General features: G+C 44.2%; 1 protein-coding gene across 1 annotated transcript in view; it reads left to right on the top strand.

The window, feature by feature from the left end:
• The first annotated feature begins 2891 nt into the window (after nucleotides 1-2891).
• LOC117562714 (R3H domain-containing protein 1-like) overlaps nucleotides 2892-20980 on the top strand; it is a 40286-nt gene continuing 22197 nt past the window's right edge. Inside the window, 8 exon segments of the mRNA XM_034240597.1 lie at nucleotides 2892-3257; nucleotides 7617-7769; nucleotides 12191-12389; nucleotides 15731-15748; nucleotides 16285-16374; nucleotides 19051-19174; nucleotides 20561-20639; nucleotides 20938-20980. The exon segment at nucleotides 20938-20980 is cut by the window's right edge and continues 17 nt beyond it. Of these exon segments, the coding sequence (XP_034096488.1) occupies nucleotides 12231-12389; nucleotides 15731-15748; nucleotides 16285-16374; nucleotides 19051-19174; nucleotides 20561-20639; nucleotides 20938-20980 (513 nt within the window). The 5' untranslated portion in view covers nucleotides 2892-3257; nucleotides 7617-7769; nucleotides 12191-12230.

The raw sequence follows: 20980 nt of genomic DNA, 5'->3' as shown, positions 1-20980 counted from the left end.
GTAAGGCAACGTTAGATATCTGCAGTATCATGTGCAACAATTATTGGAGGAAAAGACACCGAAAGGGTGGCTGTTTTCATGAGCTAGTTAGCAGTAAACATGTCTCCTGCTCGTGCATGACACCGGTGTTTGGCCGATTTCAAGCCCCAGTGGCAGGCCAAAAATGTGGCTGATATAATGTTGCTTTTTACGCTGCTGCAAAAGCACACACCTTGCACGCAAATGTGGACTCGAAATGGTTAGAGGACACTCTTAAATTCGGCTTTATTCGGAAAAAAGCGTGCATTAGTAGTTAAATAATACAGCAGAATTTAATAACTTTTAGGCCTGCTTCGGCTGTTTCTCTCCCGTTAAGATGCGGCATGCCATTTCAATAAAATGAGCTTTAATTGCATTGCTTTGCTGTTTTTGTTATTGTTTTACACGCCGATTTTTTGTTACATGCATATATGTTCAGATTAAAAAGTCACCTGTTGTCCGTAGTTTGTCGGTTGGTCGATACAGAGGAAACATTAAAATTGCCACATTTGTAATGGAGTCTGGTTTAGCAATAGCCACCGAAAAGTAGCATTTAAATTGCATTGTTTTCATTTCATTAAAATGAACATACTTTCGATTTATCCTCACACCTTTAATACTCATATCTTGTCGTTGTGGTGGATAGATAACTGGATATTTCCTTCATCGTTATGGAAGCATAGAAAAAATGTCCCCCGTATTAATATAGCCCACGTATTAATAATTGACATAAAACGCTGCGCAGTTAACGTTACCTGACAAGATAACCAAAGCAGCTTATTTTCTCAATAAGGGAGATAAGTGTTAATGTTATATTTCTATTAATTATAAATAAAATGCATTAATGTCATTCACTCCCCCTGTATCCAAGGCTTGTTGCTTACAATAATATTAATCAATGAATGATGCAGTGGAGCTGTGCACATCATCAACACCAAGTGTTGATTTAATGCATGTTTTTAAAATAGTAGTATAGTTCTAAAACATAGTGCAACTCCATTACTGTCACATAGATTATAAAAGTGGACCTTGAAACCTGACTTGAACTACATTCATTCTCGTAAAAATGCCATAAATAAAACATCTCATGTTAGTACTTGTGTAATAAATAACCCATTATAATTCCTATGCATTAACCCAGGCAATTATTACCTCATCTTTGCTGGAGATGGCACTGAAAGCCACCACTGAGGCATCATGATAGTATCTTTTTCATTAAGGTACCAGCGGAGCCTGGTGGGTGGAGAGTGCTCCGTCCCTGCGGCTGCTGGTTTACAGGAGAGTGCGTGTGTGTGTGTGTGTACACTTTACAGGGATTTACGACCATAATAAGTCGTTGTGTGTTTGCTGATTGAGAATCCCTCAATCTGATTGTGCACATTTGGATGATATGGTTATCCCTCAAACATATCAGCGTCTGTTTTACCTGCTGGGTGATGTATTGTGCATTCGGAGGTACACTAAATCAAAGCTCTGGTTGTGGTGGTGTACACTCTGTGGCACGCTACTCCCAGGCTTAAAATAAACGCTAATAATTGTTTACCATAACTGTTTCTGCAGCGGAGACTCTGTTGACCGTTCATTACGCAGGTTAGGGCACATTCGGAGCTGATGACATTATCAGATATTGAGGTTGAGGATGCTGTGTAATGGCTTTCACCGAATGTGGCCCCGATGACTAAATAATTCATCGCCTTCCAGGGGGGAAAAATCTCTCTTTCCGATAATATTTGGTCTGGGCCATTAAATAATTCATCCGCCTATCCATAAATTGTTTGTTCAATTGGTGACCTTTTCATGGGATTAAGGAAGCACAATAATACATTCTTCAGAGACCTGGCATAACGAATGGTACAGGAGGCAGGATCGCATCGGATCGGTTGTCGCAGTCTAGTGTTGGTTGCTTAGTGACAGCAGGAACTTTTCCGCCCACTGTGTTTGCTGTTAAAGTCTGAGTGACTGAAAGGACAAAAACAATCCCATTATGGCAGTCTAGACTTCAGCTGCATAGGACCGGTGTGTGACTTCCTATGTCTTTGACAGCCTGTCTGTCACTTAGTGAGGAGAGTGCTTCATGAAGTCAATTATTCCCAAAGCTCAATTATCACGATGTCGTGTAAGATATTCGATCCTTAATGAAATAAACAAGCCAAGTGAATTCTTGTGGAGGCTGATCCCTTTTGTTTTTCCTATTCAATCCTCCAAAGTCAGATTTGAGATCAAACAGAGGAGGTGAGGGGTGCGGTTTGATCACGCACAAGCAGCTGCTCTTCTTCCTCATGCAGCAGTGTATTGTTTTCTCTTTGATCCACCAATAAGCTTATGTGATATTTGCCTAAAGCTCAATATTATTGCAGTGTTTTACTCCTCCTCTGCTTTCAGTAATGGGTGGTGTTTCAGGTGGTGGCTCTGTGGGATTGGCTGTAGCTCGCCTTCATGTGTGGAGCGCAGGGTGCCAGCTTTAATGGGAAGGTAGCCCAGTGAACAGCTCGGCCTCTCAGCGGCCAGCGCCTCCCCATCGTCTCTCCACCTGCTCTTTGAGCACCTAGCTGACCGCCGACATGTCGATCCTGTCCTTTCTCTTCTCCACTCTTTTCTGCGCCTTGCCTCCCTCTCCTCTTCCTCTCACTCTCCTTCCATCTATCCCTTGTCCCTGGCTGCCCTTTCTTCCTCTTCTTCCTCCTCCTCCTCCTCCTCCTCCTCCTCCTCCTCCTCCTCCTCCTCCTCCTCCTCCTCCTCCTCCTCCTCCTCCTCCTCCTCCTCCTCCTCCTCCTCCTCCTCCTCCTCCCCCCGCCTCCATCCTAAAGCAGAGTAGCTAATGAAGAGCCCCATTTAGCCGGTGACTTTGGTTCAGTCGGCTCCGTAGTGCCGTCCGGCCACGGCTGCTCTGACTGGCTGTTCGGCTCTGACATCACACGGGGGCCAGCTGTTGATTTGGCGCTGTCTCCAAGGCTGGCTGGCTTGATGGGTTGTGGCAGGTAGACTTGTGCTCGCACAGCACTCTCCCTCCCTCTCTCTCTCTCTTTGTGACACCCACTCCCTCACCCTCTCCCTTTACACTCCCCTCTCCCCGTCTTCACTCTCACTCAGTCGAGCGAGCGAGCAGGAGGCAGCAGGCAGCTGCCGAGGAGCGAGCTGGGAGGCGACCCCAGCCTCCTCTCCAGCAGATTGTGCCTCCTGTACAATGGAAACTAAACGGTTGAGTAGCAGAAGGGATGGAGGGCAGAGCTGCCGGGCAGGTAGGTCCTGCAGCCTCCAGCCACTTAGGGCATCTCTCATCCTTCTTCTCATTCCATCTTCATTTATTTCTGATTTTCTCTATCCTGTGCCTTTTTAAGGTTGTTTGATTTCTGCTTACGGTGATTTTCAATGCTGTTTTAAAAAAGGAACACACTGTTAATCCATGAGAACATCCTCTTCTGTATCTGATTTCTTTTTTATGATTGCATGGCAGCAGTGAGTAAGTGTATTTCTCTCTGGCTTGTTGAACTCAGTGCAACATGAGATGAGCCGTGTTACTCAGTGAGCTGAGCCAAAGCTTTCCAAATCTCCTCGCCAGTTTGCCAATGCAGCTTCTGCTTTTCCTTACGAGGATAATTAACCAAGACCAGCCAATGAGAGGCATCGCTCTGCATTGTACTCCGTCTCCAGCCTCGCTCCCCTGTTTGTTCTGCAGGTGTTCACTGCAAATGGACTTTTAATGAGTCTGGCAGACTTTCTGAGTTATGCTCCTCTCATAAGGCTCCATAGATTAAAACTGCTATACTTGCATGTTAGTTTATTGTTTTTCCCCTAATTGCCTAGATTGATATTCCCTGGAAGCTCTCCTGTGGGATAGGTAATGGATTACCTGCATGCTCTGCTGTGGATTTAATGTATTAATGCTGTCTGACTGCGCCTGAGCTCCGCCGCACCGCCTCATGTGACCTGCAGGCACGGAGAAAAGCGCAATTAGAGGCTCATTTATGTCTGTTTAAATGCTATTACGAGCAGTTCCTTACACAGACACTGCCTCAGTCGCCCCAGAAATTGAGGCAAGCAGTGTATGAAAGTGATATCATTTCATAAGCTTTTTCGCTAATCGTTTTTCAGGTCCAATTACATATCTCCCCTGTCAGCGTTTCCTGGCTTTGTAATTAGCAGAAATGGCTAGAAAACGGGAGATTAGTTACTCAGTTAAGCAAAACGCTGAAATCAATTTTATCGTAGCGCCACGAGTGCAGTATCCTAATGAACTGTTTATTTGATGTCTGATTTTCTCAGCCAGGGTGCATGTCCGGCGCCCTGCTGAAGCCGCATCACTCCGAGTCTTAGTCGGCGTGTTTGAAAGTCAGCGTAGCCGTAAAATGTTTGGCTTGCTTGTGATTCCTGTGGCATGAATGCACAATTGAACTCAGCCGAGCACAAGTGGTGATTTTTTTTCCCTCAGAAATGTGTGCAGGTGACACAAAGCTGCAGCCCTCAGACATGGCGTTACCTTTTGTACTTCGGTCTGCTTTTGTTTCCCTGTGCGCCGCTGAATAGAGCAGTTTAGTATTCTACATCTCTGCAGACAATATCCCAGCTGTTTGGCACCGCTCCCCCCGTTGTTCTTTTTATGTGACACTTGCAAACGCTCATCAGCCCGGCAATAAAGCATGAATTATTTTTCAGCGCGTTATCCGCAGCTGCATGCAGGGGGATGCTGACACTTTTATTTGATTGTGTTTCCCCTCAGGGCGCTTATAAATCTTCAGGATCACACAGAAGCTGGTGAGGGTGATGGCTTGTTATTTTCCGCCCCGTGTTTGACTCATCTCCTCGTTCTGCTCGGAGGACAGAGGTGGGGATAGAGGTGGGGATAGAGGTGGGGATCGAGGTGGGGATAGAGGTGGGGATAGAGGTGGGGATAGAGGTGGGGATAGAGGTGGGGATAGAGGTGGGGATAGAGGGAGGGATTGAGGGTCCTTCACCTGCAGTTGAGCTGGATTTAGCCCAGACGAAAGCCCTGATCCACGCAGAGCTGAACAGAGCGGAGGTGTGAGAGGGAAAGGTCAGCCTTTTGCAAGAGCCAGGTGTGTGTGTGAGGGATATAAGTGTCCTGGAGTGTCCTTGCTCGTTTGTTCCCGTGTGTGCACATGCCATCAGCCATCAGCAGTGGGCTCTTTTACGCTTCACAGTGATTGAAAAATGTCTCATTAACTCGCCATCGAACATAATTGTCCGTGAGAGTGGTCCATGAAGAGCGTGGTGTGTGATTAATTCGGCTTGTTGACGGCCACCTTCATGACCCCACTGTGGGTTTTTCTAGAATGAATTTCCATAGAAAGAATATACATGCATAGACTGTGTGTTGGTGTAATCAAATTGTATTGGTTTTTATTGTTTGTGACAATTATTCCCTGGATTCCAGTCCGACTAATTGGTCATATCTGCAATTTTCTTTTTGATGCATCTGTGTGAGGTTGCTGATATGCGATCAGGGTTTGGCAATAAAGGCATTGTGACACTGAACGATGCCTGAGGGATTCTCTCTAAGGTTGCTGCGCTCTGCGGCGACTGTAATGAACCACTCCCTGTCAACCACAGCACAAAACTGGAGGCGCGTCTCATCAAGTTCACTGCTGCGCGTGTGTGTGCGTGTTTTGCGGTGCTAAGGTGTGTTAGAAGCTGCTGAGCACCAATCAAACGGTGATATTCCCTTTTTTTTCTTCGTCAAAATGAGTTTTTTTCCTGGTTGTGCTTTGCATTGTTTGCGCCATTAGCATTCATAACGCTGTCTCCAGCACCATATTGCACACACACTCTCACACACACACACACTCACACACAGGCTCAGTGTGAAGTCCTGAAGCCCGCTCAGCAGCTCTGCTCATAAAACCTGGAGCGCCTATGGCCGACAGAGCCACTTTTACACTCTGCGTGTGTGCGCTGCAGGAGCAACACCGAATTACAGAGAAGGATCATGATTTTATTTTGTTCCCGTTTCAGACTTTTTAGCCGGCACCTTTTATTCGCAGCGGCTTGAATTGGAACAACCAAGAAGGGCAACGCGTAGAGCAAAATGATACTCCTGCTGTCACAACCGAATAACCCTGTAAGAGCTGCATTTAGAACAGAGATAAGAGCGGGGAAAGAAGAGCAGAAGGGGAAAGATAAGACTGGGAACACGAGGGGAATGTATAGGCGATGGTATTAAATAACTGGCTGCATGTACCAGGTTGTGTTCTCTCCAGATGTGAGGCATTATAATAATGACATCAACATTGATGAATGGGTCCTGCCTTGGGCCTCACACCTGTCAACGCCAGGGAGAAATGCTGCAGACTGAAGGGGACGGTTTCCCCACAAATTTGCTAAAATGTCAAACCACAATCATGTTGAAGTGTCGAGTCTCAGATTGGTTAGATATAAAGAGGTTCTGGTGATATCACTAATTCAATATACATGGGCTGTTGGAACAAAAGCAATGCACCAAATGGCGTCTGTTTCCCGGCATCGGTTCAGTCTGCCGCCATGAGGTGTCAGGAGGAGGAAGATTATAAAGTGAGCCGGGTTTCCACTTGACCTTTTTGGCTGGCATGGGGGTCTCAGCGCGGCCATGTTGGGAGCAGCAGCCGGGCCTTGGCACCGCGGGGTGCCAGAGTCAGCGTGGCACCTCGCCCGCTCACTGAGGAGGAGGGAGGGGGACAATGAGAGGCTAGAAGAAGGTGCCGTTATATATCAGGTTTATCACCAGGTAGGTTGACACTTATGAGGAATTTGACTTGATGTCGTGGTGCATATATAAAAGGAAAACACAGATAGAAAACTAATTGATGTTGAGTTAAGGGAATACAAAGCGTCATAATGTAGTGTAGAGCTGCAACAAATAACTGCTTAATTGATTAATGGAGTCATTGCCAACATTAATGGAATTTTAAACTGCTTATCGTTGGGTTTTGGACATTTAAAGATGTCACCTTGGGAGATTAGGAACATTTGATCAACTAAATGATGAATTGACTAAATTATTCTGCAGGTCCAATCTGATATTTGGCAACTACATCCAATGAAGTCTTCAAACAAAGTCACACATGTAGAGGACTAACATGTCTGATTAAAGCAGCCATTTATCAGAAAAGTGATAAACAATAAAACACACATTTAAAGAGAAAGCTGGAACACACACATTTTTAAATGTTTTGAATATTATGGAGCTTTGTTGTGATTGGCGTATTCAGATGTCTGCCCAGTGTCACCCTGAATTCATCCAGAAAGGCATTGGCTGAGAAGAAGAAGACTTTGTACGCTACACGGTTTGAAAATGTATGTGCGACTAAATGGCAGAGGATTTTCGGGCTGAGATTTGCTCTCTTCCCCCGCTGCTCTCTGAATTCCTAATGCTTGTTTTTTTTTAGGAGGTAGGCAGGGGTGCCTTCTCCTGTTGCCTCCGCCGCACTCCCATCTCTTTGCTCATCTATTATTTATGGAGCATTGGCACGCACAGGCCCAGAAATACACACTTTTTTGTTTTGCTCCGATGCACAAATACTTTCCAGAGTTGCTGACATCTCGACTACTGTCAGTCCATGTGCGCTGACCTTTCACCCCTAACCCCTATGCCTCTCTTGTTGCAGGTCAGCAGGGGTCATGAGGGTGTCGGAGGCCCCGGTTGCTGTTCAGAGCAGCTGAAGCAGAAATGGGCAAAGAAGTCTGGATGGCATCGGTAGGCTCAGCCTCATCGACTTCACCGGCCTCGTCCTCCTTCGCCACAAGCATCTACGCAACAAGTACGTATCTTTATGTCAAATAAATACTTAGTCAGGGAATGTGATGCATATTTTTAAGGGATTTAAAGTCATAAAAGTCAAGTTTACAACCAAACTCAGTGCAAATTCTGAGAGACATCAGTGAAATGTGCATGTTATTCTATCAGAGCATGTATCAAAAGTAGGTAAGCAAATCTTCACTTTATAGAAAAACTGGTAGAGTAACAATGTAAATACTGCTTAACACCAGGGCAAACAAAATTCCACACAAATGTGCATGTTTTTTACGAATAGAAGACGTTGGTTGGTTTAATTACACATACAAGCATCTACACAACAAGTACGTATCCTCCTTAAATCTGTTCAAATACACAGTCAGTCAGGGAATGTGATGCATGTTATTAAGGGATTTAAAGTCATAAAAGTCAAGTTTACAAGCAGACATCAGCTAAATGTGCATTTCTTTACGGATATGAGATGTTGGTTGGTTTAATTACACAGCTTCTAGAGCTAATTCTCCACTGGGGTGCGATTAAACCACTGCAGGAGAACAGGGTGTAACCAGATGACGTAATTAGTACACACTTGTTCAACAACACCATCAACCTCTGCATTGCTCAGAGTAAGATATAGGAACACTATCCCATTACTTTCTATATATAAGTGCACACAAATAGACATTTCCCAAATTCACATCCTAAGGATAAAGACATGAGGGTCCTTCTACCAAATATGTGATGTGTATTTCAAATGTCAACTCAAAAATATAAAGCCTTACATTATATTTTCATAAATGAACTCGCCAGTTATCACTTCCATTGAAGCATTAAGAATAAACATTATGCAAAATGTCCTTTTATCCTGACATTAAATGCCCTGATCTCATTCCTCAAAAGTACCTTTGCAGGACAGTTTTGCAGTAATGCAACCAATTTTGAATAAACCTAATATTTTTAGAACATTTGTCTTGGCGATATTTGAGTCTGCTCCAATTAGCCTTAGACTAGATTTTTTTACTTTTTAAAAACACAATGATAGCTGGTGCTTTCCCTAATAAATGCACTTTGAAAGTCTGAATGGATTAACCATTTTAAACTCAACAAATGTAGGTAATAAATTCACCTGTGATCAAATATATCTTTAAGTAATAACTGGAGAAAGAAAAATAAATATATTCAGGTATTCTGCAATGCATTTGATTTGTTAGGCATTTCCCTTAAAAGCAAAAACCTATCATTACATTGAGTGAATAATCCATAATATTACATTACAATATGAAGTGATTATTTATCAGGAAAATAAAGTGATGTTCCCTTTCCGTCTTCGCTCATAAGAGACCAATTTGCTCGTCCCTAAATTCCTAAGGATCAAATGAGGATCTGTATTACCTATGCAGGGAAAACATCAGGGATTCTAAAGAGGCACACGGTGCAATTACCTCCGCCATGAGAGATGAGACGGGGAAAACTCAAATGCATCAAAGTCTGGAGCCAAATGCAGTCCAACACTCCAGTCCCATGATACAAATGTGTTTGGAAGAATGAGTGATTCGACGAGAGGCAAAATAGCTATCCATCACCAGCCCGGCTCTTGAAAAATATCTGTCCAATATTGCAAATCTTCAACAGAGCGACTCAAGAGACTTCACTCATCAAAATGTCAGAGGCAGACACTAAATATTCAAAGGCGCGGCACTCTGGAGAATTAAGCTGTTTTCCTGCAGAATGTAAAAATAATGTAAAGCAGCCGCCGCCGCTTTTGTGAAACCTTTTTGACGGGTCGTTGAAATTCAACATCTGACTCTCCAGTGCCCCGCTACGTTCGAGCTAACCTCCTAGCCTCGCGTAGCATTGGGTTAGCGCTACATTTGCCGGGCAGATAAGCTCAGGAGAGCAGAGGGGACCTCACTAGAAGTCAATTACTCTGACATGGAGCGACTCACCCTCGCTGTCTCGGCTCTTTTGGGACGGAGATAAACAATCTCAGCCGGCTCTCTGCGATCAGATATGGCTCTGATCACTAGCGGGCAAATAGGTTGAGGCCCCGCTGATTGGCAAGGACACACACTCGAGCGCAGAGTAGCTGCTGTTGTGTGTGAATCCAGTTTTGATGTGCAAAGTGAATTTGATGCGCCCGTTTCTAATTAACCTATTAATCATAGCTCTCATGTACCAGATGTCTGCCCTCCCTTCTCGTGCATATGTGTGTGTGTGTGTTTCCCTGCATGGGGTCGGACTGCGTAATTAGGGCGTATCAGCAGGATGAACTCACACTATGACTTCCACATAGGGAGGTCGTGGCATTACACAGTTGTTCCATGCAAAGGACCATAGGTGCAAAGCAGCTAATGCTCCAAGATAAGCAGATCTTTTATTTAGAAATTGTATTTTTAACAATTTAAGATCGTACCCACCGGAAAATCTTCATGTTCTGTGCAGAAGGTTTGAATAAGTCATTAAAATCAAACTACATATGGGTCTAATGTGTAGTGTAATCTGCATTTTCACTACTATATGTCTTGATTAGATTTTTATAATTTTTCTGTACTGCCTAGTGGTGATTGCAGACAAACACTCAATTTAAAAACATCGTCTTTGCTGTGCTTATCGAATATAAACGATGATTTACCTTGTTATAGTTTGAAATTATCAAGAATATTCAACGTTTTTACTGATCGTAAATCTATTTTTTAACACTCATAACGTTCTTTAATATTAAATAAGACCTTTTATCTGTTATAAGAGTGTTTTTATGCCCCTTTAGAAGCCCCATATATCTTTACATATTTTGTACCAATTGGTGGCTCCAAACAAAGGTTGGTTGAGTCTCACGCGATGGATACTTGACCCTCCATGTGTCCTTCAAACACTTCCAAACAAGGGTGTCAAAGGTTTATTGTTTTTCGGTGCCGAGTGGAGACAGACGCTGTAATGTGAAGCTGTTGGATCTCTCAGGACCAAAGTGTCCTCCTGCTGTGTCTTCTCCAATCACGTCCATTGTGTGAGTCTGAGCAGCTGCAGAGGAGACAGAAAGGAAAGATTGATGAATGCAGAGCAGCCTCTTCCTCACAGCGAAACATGGAGTTTGAGATGTGAAACACAGGTGTAAGTAACGACATGAATAACATCTGGAAACCATTTATACACAGATCCGTCAGTTATGGCATTATTTACATGTGTGTTTCTGCAACAACTCTACATGGCAAATCACTGTTATGATTACAGCTGCTTTCTAAATAAACCCACAAGTAAACAGTCATTACTAAAATCTGCTCAAACAACGAAGCGGACCGCACCGTGGAGATGACGCAGTGTGAACAGGTGCGTTTTATTTATTTGTTTATGGATACCTAGTTTATTTGTAATTGCTCACACCTCATTTGTACTCTCTGTATTGAAATTCAGATTATTTTTTAATAACGTAGGCTTGTGTTATTGCTTTTATCGATTAATGCACGGCGTCCTTTTTTGCACGAGTTCATATTTCAAAGTGATGATGAACTGTCTCTATTACACAGTAGAGCAGGGGGGTCAAACTCTATTTCATCGCGGGCCACATCAGCATTATGGTTGCACTCAAAGGGCCGGTTGTAACTATATAAATATACATATATATAAATATATAAAATAATGTGTTATATTACATTATTGCCTCTGAATTGGATTATTATCGGATAGGATAATGACTTAGTAATTAACTACGTCTGAAAGCAAATAATTGCAAGTCTCTTCAGTGCGCATGTCACAAAACGAGATGCATTGTGGGACATGTAGTTTATGGGCAACCTAATTCTGTAAAGCGGCATTTAATCATATAATAAACGTATTACATTCTTTGCAAGCTCTTGCGGGGCCACATAAAATGAAGTCGCGGGCCGGATGTGGCCCCCGGGCCTTGAGTTTGAAGGAGGGGGGACAATACTGCAGGCCTGCAACGCTATCAGACCAGATTCTTCAGTGCTTTTACCCTTTAGTGTTTATTCTCAGAAAGCATTGACCTCTACTTCATGTCTTTTGAAAGTTCTGAATTTACAAAATGATTTAGGTGTTGCCTTGTGTTGTTTTCTGAAATAATAAAACTGCTTGACAAGTAAAAAAGTGTGTTACTTTTTTGGTATAACTACAATCACTTCCCCATATGCTTTTTATATATATAGTATAAGGAGATCAACAGCTATATGTGAGTATTTAAGGTAGAAATGGTGCATTTAAAGAAAATAATCTGAGTTCAAATGTGTGATTTCACTCCAATAACACATTTTGAAGAGCTGCCTGAGTACATCCATCGAATAAATACATGAACTACTTGAACTTTGTGGTGTATTTTATTTATATGTTCCTGTTATTCCATGCCTTTTTAATAAAAGATGACCTCTGCAGCGTCTCATTCTTACTTTTAGCCAAAAAAAAAACAGCCCTCACGGACATTTCCATCTCTTTCAGGTTCTCTGTATTCGCCAGCATCTCCCAGTAAGACTTTGCAATGAGAATGTCCGACACAGTTGACACTGAAACGATGAAGGTTTCCGAGGCGGCCGAAGAAATGCCGGCTCCAAAAGAAAACGACGGCAACTCCGAGGTGGCGGACCCGAGCCAGAGCAGCAGAGAGGAACCAGGCAGCAACAATACGAGGGACGCCCAGGTAAAGAAACCCTCCGTTACACCCCTCTCTCTCTCTCACTGATCAGTACTGAATATATGTGATTTAAAGGTCACCTATTAGACTGTTTTTCATCAATATATCGCAGGTCTCAGATATATACAGAGCCTGTCTCTGATTGGCTGAAACACCAAACAGATCATTGCAGCATTACCCAAAACCCCCTCTGTTGCAGCCCTGTTTCCAAAGTGCTGATTCTCTGTCTGTTACTTTAGATGAAAATAAGGAGCCCCTCCCCACGCCCCTCTGAGAGACATTTGGTTAGAAAGAACACCATTGGCTCGTTCACACCGCAGTACTTTTCCCACTTTAGTTCCGATATAGTTCTGAAATGTCGCGTTCACACCAAAAAGAGCCGGAACTAAAATGAGTTCATGAGAACCTTTTTACCCCCTTTTCCGTCCCTGCTAGAGAGCAGGGACTTTCGTGGGAGAAAAAGGTTCCTATGTCTGATTGGCTGGGCGGATTGCAAACCACGCCCCGTAAAACTCCCAAAAAGTTTTGTGAAGCCGCCATTTTATTATCCTCGCATTAGCATGATTAGCATTAGCCCAGCGCAGAAACGCAGAGAGACTAATTTATGGCAACACAAAATAAAACATGGGAGCGGTGGAGATGAGGAGGTGTCGGCGTTCTGGCGATTTACTCGGAAGGCTTCAGTAGAAGCTGCTGGGAGTCCCAGCAGCTTCTACTGAAGCCAGTCCCCAACTCCGGGGACTTCCGGCCGTGGACTTCGGGTGGCAGTATACGCCGTGAAGTGGTTTGCGGCCTGCCAGTAAACCCAAAGCAGAAGAAGAAGAAGTGACGTCAGCGGCTTCATTTGCCTAATCCACCCCCAGGGACTTATTCCGGTGTGAACGCGATCTAAACTAAAGAGTTCTCATGAACCTTTGTGGGAAAAGTACTGCGGTGTGAATGCGCCTATTGGTGCTCTAGGAGGAGATTCAGGTGTTAAGGTGGGGGGGGGGTTACCTTGATTGCTGATTGGCTAACAAGCCAAAAAATCGTTATGACATCATAAAGTGGCCAAAATCTGATCAACTCATTTTCAGACAGGTTTTTATAGAAATGGATCAGGACAAAAAGAGAGAGAAACTTTCAGAATCTCGTTACACATGCTTATGTAGAAAAGACATGAAAAAGTGGATTTTGCATAATAGGTGACCTATAAACTCGGACATTCATCCCTTTCTCAACCCGTCACATAGTGGTAAAATCAGAGAGGTTAGAGGCGTCCGTAGCCGGCGAGAATCACTTTTCTTCCTCGCTCATTTCCATGAAAATTCAGTTGGCAGTCAACGTCAAACACCAGCTGCCCTGGGGATCTCCTGTCACCTGCGGCATTCAAGATGATTTTCCCGGCTGCTTCGGCAAGAAAAACTATTTCTGAAAAGTGTCGTGTGCACCGAAATAATAATGCGGGGCTTGCCACAGCACAGAGGGAGCCAGTGAAGCTCTTGTATCCTCCGTAGGAGACACTAAAGCATGGGATCTACTGGGGATTGAGGATCACTTTCTAATAAACTGCTAATTAATAAGGTCTCCATTTTGTGCGCAGAGTATGCACTTGTAAATTGGCTTTAAAGTGAAACTGGTGTTGTAGTTTGTGCTCAAAATTAGGAATATGATCTCTGGTCAGGAAAGGAAATGATTGTATCTTTTGGCAGCGGCTCTAAAATAGGATTCAGGCCAATCTGGCCGTGTGGTGGGAGGCAGGCAGGCAGATAATCTGGAGCTCAAATCCTGGCTTATCTAGCAACTTCCTGTGTCTACGTTACCCTGAGGAACAGAATGACACCAGCATGTGTGAAGCTGCAGGGGGGAGACGAAGGGGGGAGGGATGGTTGAGGGTTCTTTTCCTAACATTTGAACAAGGATACATTTGAAACGGTTGAATCTTTTGACTTTTCTCCAAGCCAGCTGCTCTTTTTACCCTCTCCTTTAACAGCTCACCTTGAGTTGACTTTGCTTCCTCTAATGTTTTTTCTTTGACCTCTCCAAAAGTCGCCGTATCCTTCCTCTTTCTCCCTAAAACTCACCCTGACATAATTACTCGCTTAGGATCTGCTGAAGCGGCTGACCTTTCCGCTTGTCATTTTCCAAAGCTAATTTTGTCATTCTGTGTAAGGGCGCCGGTTAAACGCCTGTTCATCGTGGAGGGAAAATAGAGTATACTTGGGGTAAGAAGACGGGGGAGGTGGAAAAGCATTCCTACAGAGAAAAAAGGGAGGGGGAGAAACGTGTGACATTGCCGCCATCTGCCTCCAGCTCTCCGTCGTCCTCTGAGCAGGACAGGTGGCCGCCCTACTTCTGCTGACTTCAGCCCTTTTTCCCACTCCTTTATCCCCTGCCGGCATTGTTCGGTCCCCACCGGCCCCTCGCCGCTCAATTAGCCGGTGAAGCGGTGCGGCGCACGGTCCCAAATCGCTCCCTTCCTCCCCCTTTCTCCACATCCACATTACCTGATATAGAGAAAGGGTCACAGGCAGCGAACGGCGGTCCATTTCAATTTTCCATAGGTGATATTTGGCCCTCGGCTCAATGAGGGAGGGGAGTGGTTGTCCTTTTGATTTTAGAGGACAGGTGGGAAGGACAGCAGTGTGTGGGAGTGTGTGTGTGTGTGTTGGGATTAGGAAGCTGGGCTCTGTTACAATCTTGCCTGAAATGGCTCCTGCCAGGTCTAACCCCCCCCCCCCCGTCCCTCTTCCTCCACTCCTCTATGCCTGCTACTGAGAGACCTTCTGTTTATTCGTACAAACACACACTCACCGGTGCGTGAAGCTGTCTCACACACTGTTGGCCAGTCAGTCTCTCTCTCTCTGCGTCTCACCTCTAGCGCCTAGGTCTGATTCACATGACAGTTAAATGGAGCTGCGAGCAAACACATAAAAACTGACCCGAATCGTTGCGGCCACATGTCTGGCTTTTGTTTTCTCGTGTGTGTGTGTGTGTGTGAGAGAGAGAGAAAGGGGCCTCACAATGCAGCCACTTTGGTAGCATATGCTCTGCACAATTAATTCAGTCCTGATATGTCATGCTGTGCAGGGAATTTGCAATGTTCTAACCACAGATCATCGTCGTTTTAATTTTTGTTTCAATTCACAGACAAATGTTAAAAAAACTACGGCATTAAAGGATCTTTTTTTGCGGTCTTGCTATGAATTGTTTTGTAGAGCTTCGTATGCACAATATGTAGGCCAGTCATATTTAATTCAAACCTCTCCACTTCCTTAAAGTAACAATCCTCCACCAAGCTTCTGTGGTGTGTTTGATTTCTCTTCCTGTGCCCTTTTCTCCCCGACACCCCTCCCTTACCTGGACAGCCTGTGAAATGCTCTAAGGTACGGTACGCTCCACCTGCATGTTGTAAAACGGATGCTCCGCCCTGTGTAATGTGCACTTGGATTGCGCCTGGAAGAAGCTGGAAGTTGTACCCGTGTTTCCTGTAAAGCCAGTTGTCATGGACACATTGCTCCAGCATTTTAAAATGAGATCAGTGTTGAGATGCCATTACATGAATGAGAGTGCAGGCTATTGTGTGAATTATGCCTGGAAATACAAACCGTTTGAAATGGACATTGTGCTTGCTGCATCGCTGTTGGGATAAAAAACACATTATGTGAAAATGCTTACTCTATTTCCTTATTTACGGCTGTTTTGATCCACTTATCTGAGAGAATGTGGTCTACAGTCATCACTCGGGGAAAAGATTTGTCAGCTAAAATGTGAAATATAGAATTTGCTTGCAGTATTTGTGCTCGCTGGCTGTTTCTGTTTTCTCTGGCTTGTCACTGTGATGATATTGATGCAGATCTGTGTGTGTGTGTGCATGGTTTTTTAACTGTGCCCACCTACCTGCAAACCCCCTCCCCCTTAGTCCAACACCAGGCTAAAGCTGGTGCGGAGCCTGGCAGTGTGTGAAGAGTCCTTTCCTTGCCCTAGCCCTGAGCCTTCAGCAGAACCTCAGGTAACAACCTCTGAGTGTTTTCACATAAGGGATGCAGATTTTCTTTGTTCCGTGGTGAAATATTCTGCTGGTATTCGTATGAATCGACACTGAAACGGCAGAGCAGTGTTTAGCTACTCTAGCCATGACTTGCTATGCTAACAGTCGCTTGTTGATGCTATCCTGCAGCTAGTTTATGGGTGGTAACATCCAGCAATGGAGAGCATGCATTTAAACGAACCAAATTCTGTTCATATGGAGTAAAGTTCATCCCAGTCATCCCCTCAATCAGCCCCATTCATTCATCTACAAGCCCACATGCATACGCTGAGGTGCAGGTAGACCGCTTCGTCCGACAGCTTTGATTAAACACCTGCCTGTGGCCGCTTGATGAAAACATCACATCATCAAAGGGAAAGTAGAGAACAACAGCGAGCCAATTCGCTAAATCATCTATTCTTTTTTACGGCGTATCTCAGGGCGAAACCTCCCCTCCCTTTTGATCGAACTTTTCTCCATTACATGCCACTCTGCACAGCTCGCACACAGGTGAGTTAGTTTTCAGCCAGTCAGCAGCGAGCTCCATATCCAGAGGGCGGTGTTATTCCCACAACAGTCTCGCATCGTCTGCACTCACACGACGTCCTGTATTACTGCCATCAATCATGTCGGGGAAATTACAATTTCCACACGTCAGCTACAGAGAGCTGTGGAGCGCTCTAATTGAATACTCCTGATATTTCCCCCACTACTGGAACCTGGAGGGGCGAGAGGTAAAGCAATAAAAGCAGAGAGGAAACATAAGTGGAGTACACGTTCAGCTGCAGGATCAACGCTTCCCATTCAGACCTCTTGATTATCAAATCTAAAGCATGCCCCCTTTACGTTATTGTCTCTAATGTAAGATTATGGGAGATGACAAAGAACTGTATGGATTTATGGGCTGTCCAAACCATCACTGCCTCCTGAAAAAGCGACACGCATTGTACGCCTTGTGGCTGTCAATTCCAATCAATGGCCGATAGTCGAGGGCTTCTGAATACACGATGCACTTTTTGTTTTAGACTGACAGCACGTTCATTACATATTCAGGGGACCGTCATTTCCCCGCTGCTGTTCCTTTATCTCGAGGTAAATGGATGTCAGGAAACAAATGAGGCGGCTTGCAACAGCTGCACATCAACCGGGCGGCTTGCATGACGCCGGCGGTGGCTTTAAGGAGCAAACATCACGAACACACACACACTCCCTGTCACTTCCACGACGCGCCATCCAAGACTCATTTTCGCTTTCTCCCGGTCTCGCTCAGGCAATTAGTCAGTCACGTTGCTCATTAGCATATTACATTTTCACATATATTCAGCAAACGCTGCGCCTCATTATCTTGCCTCGCAGCTGTTACAAGGATCAAACTCGTGACCTTTTTTGGTTATGAGCCTCTCTCCCGCCACTAGGTCACCCCTCCTTCATTCATCCATTTCTCACACACACACACACACACACACACACACACACACACACACACACACACACACACACACACTGAGGTTAGCTTCCTCAGAGTTGCGTTTAATCCACTTACAGTGCGCTGGCAAACCCTCTCCTCTTTTCAGCTTTCCTTTCAGGCTTTTGTAGAATTGCCTGAAAAGCAAATCAGATATTCGTGTGTGTGTGTGTGTGGCTGTGTGTGTATGGCTGTGTGTGTGTGGCTGTGTGTGTGGCTGTGTGTGTGTGGCTGTAAGTGTGTGGCTGTAAGTGTGTGGCTGTGTGGCTGTAAGTGTGTGGCTGTAAGTGTGTGGCTGTAAGTGTGTGGCTGTAAGTGTGTGGCTGTAAGTGTGTGGCTGTAAGTGTGTGGCTGTGTGGCTGTGTGTGTGGCTGTAAGTGTGGCTGTAAGTGTGGCTGTGTGTGTGGCTGTGTGTGTGGCTGTGTGTGTGTGGCTGTAAGTGTGTGGCTGTGTGTGTGGCTGTAAGTGTGGCTGTAAGTGTGTGGCTGCGTGTGTGGCTGCAAGTGTGTGTGTGTGGCTGTGTGTGTGTGGCTGTAAGTGTGTGGCTGTGTGGCTGTAAGTGTGTGGCTGTGTGTGTGGCTGTAAGTGTGTGGCTGCAAGTGTGTGTGTGTGTGGTAAGAAGGAGCACGACTGGGGTGAATCAAGGCAGTTTTTAATAGATCTCGCAAAACATCTTCTATTCAGTACGGTCAATTTTAGGAATTGTTACAGTTAGAGGCAGATTACAGCTTACTCCTTTTTCTCTCCAATTTTAAAGAATAAAATGCGCTGCGTTGGTTTAACTCTGGGTTTAACTCTGGGTTCAAATTCATGTGGTTTAATTAAAACAAGCTAATCTGATGGATTTAGTGCCATTATCATAAGGAATGTATCGACACCAGCGCATTAGTACCAGCAAGGAGAGTTTATTAGATGTCTTACGGGGACCTCCTTTGCTATTCTCTAATTAACCTCAGGCTACATCGTAGAGATTTGTAAATGCCTCCTACTTAAAACCTCCTTTTTTAAATGATGTCCTACGTCTGGTCTTCGATCAGAACACACTCGGGTCACATTAAGTATTTTAAGCTCTTGTAAAACGCTGACATTACTGCACACACGCAATCCAGCGTTTAATAAGACATCAGCAAGATCTGCTTCACACACTCACCTCTGAATCAATCAGTTTTTTAATCTGTATTTCTTTTTTTCAGGATGAATTTCTCCTGCAGCCCCTTGAAAAGGAAGATCGAGCCTCACAGGATCAAGCTGAGAAAGAGGACGGCTGCGATAAGGTGGACAAACCTGAGAAAACGCAGAGAAAAATGCTGTCGAGAGGTGAGAAATGCGATTAAACCCCTCGTTAAGTGCTCGTTTCATATAGATTTTTCTTCAGCTTTTTGTCAATTAGACTTGATTTCAAACGCACATTTTCACCTCATACATATTTTAACATATTGATGTCCTTGGTGGAAACCTTGGCGAACAGATTTGCAGTCACAGGAGCTGAAAGCTTTCCGTTAACACCTCCGCTTTCTTTACATCATCAACACATGGGGCCTCATTTATAAACATTGCTTACTCCCAAACCCCAGAGCTTGAAATGCATGTGCTTTTCCTATCCCCAAAATGTAATCTATATATACAAAACTTTGCAGGAGCACATAAAATGAAATCCTAGCTTAGATAAAATGTATAATATGTTGGTGGCATGGTGTCACTGAAGGCAAACTATTGAGATGCTTTGCTTTAATTATAGTTATCACACAATGCATGCCACCCAGACAAATTACAGCCTTTCTAATAATTATATATTCTACTGTGTCACGAGCCAGTCCTGAATTTCTTTTTTTATTTCCCCTCCGGCACAGCCAGCGCCCTCCAGTTTGTCAAAAAGTACTTCTCCGTTTTTAAATGATATCTCATTATGGGCCGATAATTGGCGTGATTCAGTTAATTGCGACAAGCTCAAGGTGTTAAGCAATTATCCGGATTCCCACGGGCGAATAAAGGTGTCTGCTTCCCTCTGTGGAGCAACACCACTGATGAGGCAGCGTCCAATTATAGAAACCAGACACCCATCAGGGGGAAACGGCCTCCATTTCCCCCTGACTCCCACCTATGGGTCCCATCCTTTGTTTGTGCACAGGAACATGGATTTTTCCTGGTTTCAATTTCATTATCGGATCACTTTTCTCATATCTGAAATGGTTCGCTCTCTCTGCTGCTGATACATGCTGCCAGGGCTTTTTTGTTCTTCTTTCATCACTTTGGTCACACCTATAACAAGCGGCAAATAGCACCGAGCCCAGCAATGTCACCCTCAGTGAAGTTTCTCACACAGATAGTTGAATGACAGGCTGATTTAAATTGGAGATTATTATTCAAAATGGCCGTTGATTAAGTATTCATCATTAATTTGGGGAGTTAACGGCCTGGAACATTTCAAGTTCCCTAATTATTCATGTGAATATGAAATATATTCTGTGTATAAATAGATTCTGAAATGACAGATGTATCAGGGATAGTGTCTTGATTGTGCACAGGAGAAATTTAAAGGACCTTCCTGACATTATTTGACATAAGACAGAGTGGAAAGAAGGCAGGAAAATTATGCAAAGACCCCCTAGACAACAAATGAAACCAGGAAGTTGTAATCTTTCCGATGCATTGCCTTGCTTAAAGCTTACGTCATTGATCATTGATTTGTTTTTCCTTGGTTAGATTCCAGTCAAGACTACACAGACTCCACTGGCATAGATCTCCATGAGTTCCTGGTCAACACGCTGAAGGGAAACCCCAGGTACGCTCAATGTTTACACCCAAATCTGACATCTGGAGTCACTCAGGAGTTCATGTTTTGAGGTCACATCATTTCAAAGCTGTGATCAGTGGTTTTACTCACGGAAAAAGTCCTTAACTTCGTATGAATAATCAAAAACATCTGATTCGACTGTGCTACTTTCTGTTGTTACCAGGCCTTTAGAGGTCTTGTTATCAATATTAGCTAAGAAGTACAAATATATCACTATCTTGAAATGTTTCTCACGACCCAATATGTCTTTAAAACTTCTCAATCCTTCCATGTGTAATTTCTCCAGGGATCGAATCATGCTCCTGAAGTTGGAACAGGACATCTTGGAC

This window comes from Gymnodraco acuticeps, unplaced genomic scaffold, assembly GCF_902827175.1.
Source record: "Gymnodraco acuticeps unplaced genomic scaffold, fGymAcu1.1, whole genome shotgun sequence".
In the NCBI taxonomy this organism is placed as follows: Eukaryota; Metazoa; Chordata; class Actinopteri; order Perciformes; family Bathydraconidae; genus Gymnodraco; species Gymnodraco acuticeps.
This window is presented reverse-complemented; position numbering and strand designations above follow the sequence as displayed.